Source organism: Silurus aristotelis, assembly GCF_946808225.1.
Source record: "Silurus aristotelis genome assembly, chromosome: 25".
Classification (NCBI taxonomy): Eukaryota; Metazoa; Chordata; class Actinopteri; order Siluriformes; family Siluridae; genus Silurus; species Silurus aristotelis.
In genome coordinates, this window is record NC_139598.1 from 815013 (window position 1) to 825012 (window position 10000).

Here is a 10000-nt window from a genome sequence, read left to right on the forward strand (position 1 = left end):
CATCAGGAGTTTTCAACTGGTTCTGTGCCAGGGACCACCATTCTGACTAACAAGTAATCCGCGGCCCACTATTGTAAAAAGCGATCCATGCTGGTGCTGACTAGCAAACTTCACCTTAGTTAGAAACGTTAGCTAACAGCTCCACTCCAAATTTCAATTCACCAAAACTATTAAGCGTCTATTCAATAAAACACACCGTTCACCTCGACTGTTGATTTCTGTAAAGCTGCTTTGAGACAATGTCTGTTGTGAAAAGCGCAATAGAAATAAACTTGACTTGACTTAAAACCTGATGATGTGTTTTCTTAACTCCGAGATGCTGGTCTATTTCGCTCGCGAGATGAATGTGTACGTATATGACGCAAAACACAATGTTAGCAAAGCATAGGCCTGATAGGTGCAAAGCTAGCCTATCCTGTGTCAGTTGGAATATTTTCGATATTTTCATTAAATTCAGTTTTCCCACCCATTTTAAAAAATATTCTGAACATGTTTGGAAAAATAAATTATGGAAAAAAGTTATTTTAATAGTGAAATGATGAAGGCTGTCACGGACCACATGCAATGCCGCCGCGGACCACCAGGGGGCCGTGGACCACCGGCTGAAAACCCCTGTTCTACATCATTATAGACATAATTGTATTATAATAATATTATAATTGTACGTGTGCACTTTCCTGAGGGTTCTCAGTATGGTGCTTCTCAGAGGTTAAGAACCTTATTTTATCCAAAGAACATTTAAAGAACTGTTGAAGAACCCATTATTCCTCTTTATTATTAAGCATTATTATCAACAATTTTTGTTTGTGCACTTTTATAAGAAAAATGATGCTTATTTACTGGTCTGTTGGATAATTACAGGGTTCTATAATGTCCTAGAAGCAGATGTCCACACAAAATGTTTAAGGATTTAGCTGAGGAACAACTAAAGAGTACCTCACATTTTATTTTCATTGTTGTAGGTTTCAGTAATAATTTCTAGTAATTTCTAGTTGTTCAATGGACAACTATTCAGGTTACAAGAACCACAAGGCTAAATGTTAAACACTTGTTTAAAGGAGTGTAAAATGTTCTTTAAAGGTTCTTGAAGGGTTTCTTGGTCAATTCAAGGTTCTTACTGTAGATCTATTCTGTTTAATCTTTTCTGATAGGAGAATAAATTGTTGTTGATTCCCACAGAGAACCTTTCAGGGGTCTAAGAGAGACAGTTAAAAAGTGTAGGATGTTATGAAAATGGTAGAACTTGTAAACATCTGTAAACATTGCATCTCAAGCTCATTACTGAATGTCCTGATATGGTTCTCTGTTCGCTGCATGTGTGTACAGTAACAACAGAGTAGATAAGGAAGTAGTAAACGTTGTACACTATCTGCCATCGTGTGGCTTGTGGTCTTCTGCGTCACACAGATCTCTGAGGTGAGTTTATAAATAACAGTGTTCTGGATGTTCACCCATAATGAGCTTCATTAAACCCGTGCCTGAGGGTTCTCTCGCTCACATGCGTGTTCTGCTGGTCTGGTGAGACCATTACATTAGATTAGAGCAGAAAGACACAAGATATTACAGCTTAGATTAGACATCTGCTCTGATATGACACACACACACACACACACACACACACACACACACACACACACACACACACACACACACATACACACACACACACAGACTTAATAGAAGAGTTATTTGATGTTATAGAAAAATACTGAGTGACACTGTGGTTTCCTACAACACCATGTCTTATAGAAACCCAAACAGGGCCTTTTGTTATCCAAGAAAACTGTAAAGAATGCTAAAGGAACCCATGAGGAACCCACAAGAAACCATTTTTTCCAAAGGTGTACCTTAACCCATAAAGCTAAATGTTTAACTCCTGATTGTTTATAAATATTCAGATGAAAATAAATAGTTTGTACCTCACAATAAAACTAAAGTTGGGGAAGTCTTTCTTATCTTCCAAAACCTTCTACATTGAAAAACAATAAAACAATAAAATGAAATGAATTTTCATGCAGCATTTTTTTTTATGAAGTTTCTGTGGTTTCTGATCTGGAACCTAACATTCAAGTCACAGCTCTTTCCTCCAACTTCCTCGGAAAATCATGATTGCACTTTATGGCTCACCACAATGTACTCCAAGCTACAATTAGAAGAGGAAGGAGATTATAATTCATGCGTGAGCTACTGAGCATGCAGAGAGAAGTTCAGGGTTCTGGACATTAAGGATCAGGTTTGATCTGAGCAAGAAAAATTCCTGATTCCTGGAAAGCTTAAAATATTGAGGATGTTCTTTTTTCCAACTCCAACAAATTTTTAAGAAAAAACTCTCAAATTCTCAAATCATAACTTGGATTCATGAAGGGTGTTGAAGGTGGTCTGCATAGCAAGAAATCACATTGGAAAACATGTACAAATGTTTAGAATTTAAAAATAATGTTGTAAAAATGTTCTATAAAGAACAGTCTTAGAAAATTCAACTTCCTTAAACTAACTTTTCATTAAATGAGATGTTCCTGCACCTCTGATACACACCCAAAAAGAAAAGAAAAAATAAAGTGGAAAAGTTTTTTGGCTGTCCCTCTGGAGAGCCCTAATGCACCCAAGTGCCCTTAATTATCCAGGAAACCTTTGAAGAACGCTCAAGGAACCTTTTTGTTCTCTAAAGCGGTTTATTTGTTTGTTTGTTTGTTTGTTTGTTTTTACCAAGAACCTAGAAACTAAATGCATGAGCAACAATCTGGATTTAATAAAACAAATAAGTTCTCACAGACTCAGTGAAGGAAGAAAAAGTAGATGTTTGAGAGTTTCTTCAGCTCAGTAAAGTTTGATGATGAATCCTTGGAATCTGAAGATGGACCTGCTGATCCACTTTTTGTTCTAACAGCAGCTCGTAGCATTTCTCTGGCATTTCCTGCTTCTTTCAGCCTAAACGATAAGTGCTGCTTGGGGAGGGGATTATTTACTGAGAGCATGTAGTTCTGCAAAACCACATCCTCCTCCTCCTCCTCCTCATCGTCATCATCATCATCATCATCATCATCATCATCATCAGCAGCAGCAGCAGCAGTATGTTCTGTTAAAGTTCATTTTTTTCTTAAATTGTAGATAAACACAGATGAGTAAAATGATCCTCATTTAGCCTGAAGGTTAACGCCTCATTATGGAGTCTAGTTAGAACTGAGTGGGAGGAATATCATGAGCGTTGGAGTGTGTGATTATGTTTAATGTCCTTTCAACAGCCTTATACACTCAGTTGAAGTTGTGGAACCTCATCCTCATCCTCATCCTCATCCTCAACATGTCCATTCAATACAGTTTATCATTGTTGAGGTGTGCAGTGATGGTGATGAAATGCAACTTGTGTTTATTGTAGAAGACTGGTACATTAAGTAGAGTTCAAATCCATCCTCAAAGCTCCTGAGTTGCTCCACGATGTCGTGGATCTTCAGGCTGTTGATGTGTAACCATCCCCAGATGCACAGAGTTCATTATCTGAACTTTACAGAGAGAAATAAATAATAAATATACTTTTTGAATTCATACTTTTATCCCTAAGGAGTGAGACAGAGGTGACAGCGACAAAGAAAAAGTCCCTGAGATGGAAAGAGGAAGAAACCTTGAGAGGAACCTGACTCATCCTCATCCTCAGTGCTGAACGTCTGTTCATTAGAGTTCCATCATTGTTGAGGTTTTCAGCAGTACTGATGGAGACTTGAGTGCAAAACTGTTCCTGGAGTCCATGATTGTTAGATTTTAAAGTCGAATTTATGCAACTGTAAGTGCTGTGATTTTCTGTTTATGTTTTTTAATGTATTTTATTTTTATTTTATATTCAGATTAATAAATAGTATATATTAAAAAAATGCTTATCTGTTGTTTCTTGTTTTCCGTTTTTGCAGAAGGGAAAGTTCCTGATTTAGCCAGAAGGTTATCATTATGTAGGCAGGTACAGAACAGACACAGTGTAAACACACACACACACACACACACACACACACACACACACACACACACACACACACACACACACACACGCACACACACAGACCGCATACAATCATCCCACCCATGCACTACAGTATGTATAATTAGCTGTGTCACTTTAGGGTTCCATTCTGCGCTGTATGGAAAAGAAGTTCCTCCGCCTTTCATCCCTCTTTCCCTCCCACTCTCAGCTCTATTACTCTCCCTCCCTCCTCCTACTCCCTCGTTCTCTTGGTCAGACAGAGCTGTGCACTCGAGGATCACACACAGACCAGATCTTCTGACCTGCAGAGACATCCATCCATCCATCCATCCATCCATCCATCCATCCATCCATCCATCCATCCATCCATCCATCCATCCATCTATTTATCCATCCATCCAGGGTTTTTCCCAGGCAGGAGTGAGTAGAATGGAGGTGGAGATGTTGAACAGAAGAAACTCAAAGTCGAACGTGACTCCATGTACACTCACCAAAGTGGCTCTGATCACGCTGGTGTGTTTCTGTCTTGCTCTGCTGATCGCTGTCATTGCAGGTGAGTGTATTATACACACACACACACACACACACACACACACACACACACACACACACACACACACACACACAAACACACACACACACACATATGTGCACAGTGCAAAAGTTTGACACTCACAGAAACATTTGAATCAAAACAGGAAATTTGTTGGAAGAAGGAAGTGTGTGTGTGTGTGTGTGTGTGTGTGTGTGTGTGTGTGTGTGTGTGTGTGTGTGTGTGTGTGTGTGTGTGTGTGTGTGAGTGTGTGTGTGCGTGTGCATGCGTTTATATTTTGCCACTATATCTGATTTTATTGTAGTTTATTTGATGTAAATAGGTAACACTAACTCTTTCTTTCTTTCTTTCTTTCTTTCTTTCTTTCTTTCTTTCTTTCTTTCTTTCTTTCTTTCTTTCTTTCTTTCTTTCTTTCTTTCTTTCTTTCTGTTTTACTTTTCTGTCCTGTTTACAAAGTCCTTATTGTCCCCAGACAAAAGCAAGTCATCTGTTCTTCCTCTCACAGTCGTAATATAAAATTCCACATAATAAACCACAAAATGTTTCATTTCTGCTGAACAGTTTTGTGAATGATTTCTATCAGAGTTCCTTCTTTTTCTGAACAGTAATTTTCCATAAACTGAGAGATTTGTGCTAAATGAAAATCGCTGGCTGTGAGAGGTTTGTAGATCCCGAGAACAGAATACTTCATTATGAAACATTTTCAGGAAGATCTTTAGATCTTTAGATCTTTTCCTAATTCTGGTCTGGAAATGATGTAATTTAAAAAATTATAAAAATGCAAAAATAAACAGTTTCACTTTCAAATACAGAAACTACAATAAAACCTTTTTACTGAGCATCTACTGTAATTTATTCATTTACTGTAATCACACACACACACACACACACACACACACACACACACACACACACACACACACACACACACACACAACCACTGCATGACTCATGAGGCATCATTGGAAAGCTGTAGTAGCCTTCCAGAAGCACTTGCTTCAGATGTGTGTGTGTGTGTGTGTGTGTGTGTGTGTGTGTTTATGAGGATCTATTTTAAAAGTGTATGAAGTTACACACGGCTCATGTCTGAGGAACGTTTAGTTCAGTGCACCAACACAAACACTAAACATGTGGGTTTTTTAAACACTGCACTGTTGAATTCGGTGATCTGATTGGACACAGAGTTCTAATTCTCTGTAACAGCATCTCTAACAATAGTGTAGTGCATAGCTTTTCATTCCGTGTGTGTGTGTGTGTGTGTGTGTGTGTGTGTGTTTGGTCTCTGTGCTGGTCTGGTATCTGTGTAATAGAGCATTAGGTCAGCGTTCCTGTTGATATCTACACCATGGACAGCTGTTGCAGTCTGATCTTACTTACAGGATGGTGGTTGATTTGACACTCTCACTTTTTTCCCCTTCAGTCTCACAGAAAACGCCCAAAGAAGAGTTCTGTCTCACGCCAGAGTGTGTCGAAGCAGGTAAACGCTTCACTTGACTCCCCTATTCCACTTTTCAATGCACTCCTTAATCAAGTCCTTAACTGATTCATCACGATATTCCTTACTCGACTTTTTACTCAACTTCTCACTTAACTCCTCACTCGACACCTCACTTGACTCCTCACTTCTCTTCTCACTTGTTTTGTAATTTGAGTACTAACTCAACTTCTCCGTCAAGTCTTCACTCGAGTCCTCACTCATCTCTTACTCAACTCCTTACTTGACTCCTCACTCGACTTCTCACTTGACTCCTCCCTCAACTCTTGACTTGAATTCAAACTGTATTGTGCTGTCTAGCTGGCTCCATCCTGAGCAAGATGGACCTCAGCATCAACCCATGTGCTGATTTCTACCAGTACGCGTGTGGAGGCTGGTTCAAAGATCACCCCATTCCAGAAGATTCCTCCAGCTATGGGATTTACCCCTGGCTCCGGCAGAAGGTGGACCTCAAACTTAAAGGTGCGGCGTGATGACGGAATAAACACTGCGTTTTAGTGAAACTGTTTTCCAGCAGGAAGTTGACGATTTGTTTCGGGTTTTTTGTAGAGCTTCTGGAACAGCCGACTGCAGAGGGAGACATCGGGGCGGTGAAGAAGGCCAAGATGTTGTATCGCTCCTGCATGAACGAGAGTGAGTTCTGTAACAAACCTGTAACTTAACTTTAAACAGAAATAAGCAAAAACTGGGCGGAGTTAAAACCAGCCGAGATTGCTGATTATTCAAATGCAATTATCACAAACTCATCACACGCAAGCAACTAGAACATTTCTACTGTTCTATTAATAAATAAATAAAAGTAAAACAGATAGAAACAGCAAACCATAACATACTAATACATCAAATATTAATCCTAAATATATTCTTGCAAAATAACATTTTAATAAATGTATGTTACTGAAACACGTCCACGCCGCCTCTGTGCTCGTCTCAGCTGCCATTGAGCTGGTGGACTCGAAGCCTCTGCTGAAGGAGCTGAAGAAGCGTGAGTTCCGTTGGCCCGTCCTGGGAGACGCGTTGGGTTCTGACGTGCAGTGGGACCCGAGAAAGTTCGAGCTGCTCCAGACTCTGGCTCAGATCCGCACGCAGTACAGCAAATCCGTCCTGCTGCGGCTCTACATCTCACCTGACGACAAAAACTCTCAGGAGTTCATCATCAAGGTGAGGAACCGACTGAAGAACCGACCAGGAACTCACACTACATGGGTGCCTTGAGAACCTCCACATGTACTTCAGACTGTTTGTTCCTTTGGGGAAAGATTAAAAAATTTATATTCAAACTTTTAAGTATCAACACATTTTTTAATTGTAAGGTTTAAAAATATACATTGTTTTATAAAGTGATAAATTTATAAAATTTTTCTTATTATTTGATTATTTGGGTTCTCAGCTGGACCAGGCGTCCTTGGCTTTATCCAGAGATGATTACATCAACAACAGCACTGAGGCACAAACAGTGAGTCTCACACACACACACACACACACACACACACACACATGCTCACTCTGTTGTTCCTATTCAGAACCGTGAGGCCCTCCTGAAGCTCATGGTGGGCGTGGCCGTCATGCTGGGAGCCAATCAGCAGGTGGCTGAGGCTCAGATGAAAGAGGTGCTCGACTTTGAGATGAAAATTGCTCAGGTGAGAAGATTTTACAGTTTTACATGAAAGTCATTTGAGTGCTCAAAGGTAACCTGTGTGTGTGTGTGTGTGTGTGTGTGTGTGTGTGTGTGTGTGTGTGTGTGTGTGTGTGTGTTTAGATCATGATTCCTTATGAGGACCGCACCAGTGAGAGCATGTACAACAGATACAGCCTGAGTAAACTACATCGCACCATTCCTGAGGTAACACACACTGTACACAAACTGCATACACAATGTACACACACTGTACACACACACACACACACACACACACACACACATACACACACACACACACACACTTTTTTCTCTCTTTCTTTCTGCAGTTTAACTGGTTGGCGTTTGTTCGAGCTGTGATCGACTCTAAACTATACCCAGAGCTTTCCATCTCATCCTCAGAGCAGGTGATCGTTCGAGCTCCTCGGTACCTCAAGGATCTTTTCCGGCTGGTTAACGTGACAGATAGCAGGTACACACACACACACACACACACACACACACACACACACACACACACACACACACACACACACACACATAGAGTAGGAGATGAACAGATTAGGAGATAAAAGCCCTTGACTGTTCTCTGTTTCTGTGTGTGTGTGTGTGTGTGTGTGTGTGTGTGTGTGTGTGTGTGTGTGTGTGTGTGTGTGTGTGTGTGTGAGTGTGTGTGTGTGTGTGTGTGTGTAATAAATTTGCTCATTATAAGCATCAGTGTGTTCTGGAGTGAGAAGTAAATGTGTGACGTGACACACTGTGCTGGTGATACTCTGGTTCCTGTTGTGTTTCAGGACGGTGGCGAATTACGTGGTGTGGAGATCCATCCTGTCCCGAGTGACCACGCTGAGCCGCCGCTTTCTCTACAAATACCTCGACTTCGCTCGAGTGAGAAACTACAGTAACACACTCTTCACTGAACACTGTACCACCAAAAGTATTGGGACACCCGACCAAACTGCCAGAGATACACATTTGTATTGGACGTTTTTAGATGCAGCATGAAATTTTCTCTTCACTTAAACATGGAGACCCAAATCTATTCCAGCATTACAATGCTCCTGTGCACAAAGCCAGCTTCATGAAGATCTACTTTCCATGGTTTGGAGTGAAAGATCTACTATAAAGCTCAAACCCTATTAGGATGAATGTGAACGCTGACAGCACCCCAGTCCTTCTCACCTTCTTACCTACATCAGTACCTGAGTTTACTAACACACTTGTAGCTGAATGAATCCTCACAAAATCTAGTGGAACATCTTCCCAGAAGAGTGGAGCTCATTATAACTGCAAACAAGGAATAAACAATGTGGAATGAGATTTTCAAAACGAAGCACATAGCAATCTTACGGTCGGGTGTCCACAAACTTTTAGCCAAACAGTTTACTTTATTTACACTTCGTTTGTACGATTTTCTAGAAGGTTATATTCTACATTTAAAGCATTAATTAGTTAAATTACAAAACATTTCAGGATCAGAATCAGAATATTTTATTGATCACACAGGGAAATTGTTTGGCTGCAGTTTCTCACAGTAAAAAATAAGTAACATTTAAATAAATATACATATTAAGTTATATATTTAAGGAACTTGAATCTGTAGCAGGAGTGAAAACAAGGATTGTTATTGTACATGTAACAAATTATTATTATTATTATTATTATTATTATTATTATTATTATTATTATTATTGAGATTATTTTACATTTGTGCACAATTTCAACAAAAGAAATACGGACAGATTATGTATATTTGATTACATTTGTACACTTTTTCTATTAAAATAAGAAGAAATATCAATTCCATTTTACAGAATTGAATTACAGACTGTAGTGACGTGTGTATCTCCAGGTGACGACAGGGGCGACGTCTCTGACGCCTCGCTGGGACAAGTGTGTTAATTACGTGGAAAGCACCTTAATGTACGCCACCGGACGCCTGTTTGTTGATAAACACTTCCAGGAAGATAAAAAAAACATGGTAACACACACACACACACACACACACACACACACACACACACACACACACACACACACACACACACAATTTTAATGTCTAAAGATAAATTGAAATAAATCAGCATTTGCCTCATTCAGGAGAATAAAAGAATTTAACCCATCTAGTGGTCAGTGTGTGGTATTACACCAAGTCCTCAGATTGTATTGTGCTGATACTGGCAATTGTGTGTGTGTGTGTGTGTGTGTGTGTGTGTGTGTGTGTGTGTGTGTGTGTGTGTGTGTGCGTATGTGTGTGTGTGTGTGTGTGTGTGTGTGTGTGTGTGTGTGTGTGTGTGTGTGTATGTGTGTGTGTAGATGGAGGAACTGGTTGATGGTGTTCGC

General features: G+C 39.9%; 1 protein-coding gene across 2 annotated transcripts in view; it reads left to right on the forward strand.

Moving 5' to 3' along the window:
• Positions 1–3992: 3992 nt before the first annotated feature.
• Positions 3993–10000, forward strand: part of phex (phosphate regulating endopeptidase homolog, X-linked) — an 11098-nt gene continuing 5090 nt past the window's right edge. The window contains exons 1-13 of one of the 2 annotated variants that reach the window (XM_083529624.1): positions 4198–4294; positions 4359–4523; positions 5944–6000; positions 6319–6480; positions 6568–6651; positions 6953–7179; positions 7409–7474; positions 7542–7658; positions 7778–7861; positions 7987–8129; positions 8452–8545; positions 9510–9638; positions 9974–10000. The exon at positions 9974–10000 is cut by the window's right edge and continues 75 nt beyond it. In XM_083529624.1, the coding sequence (XP_083385750.1) occupies positions 4400–4523; positions 5944–6000; positions 6319–6480; positions 6568–6651; positions 6953–7179; positions 7409–7474; positions 7542–7658; positions 7778–7861; positions 7987–8129; positions 8452–8545; positions 9510–9638; positions 9974–10000 (1314 nt within the window). In that variant the 5' untranslated portion in view covers positions 4198–4294; positions 4359–4399. Of the gene's footprint in view, positions 4524–5943; positions 6001–6318; positions 6481–6567; positions 6652–6952; positions 7180–7408; positions 7475–7541; positions 7659–7777; positions 7862–7986; positions 8130–8451; positions 8546–9509; positions 9639–9973 lie in introns of both variants that reach the window. The other variant, XM_083529623.1, reaches the window with a different exon arrangement.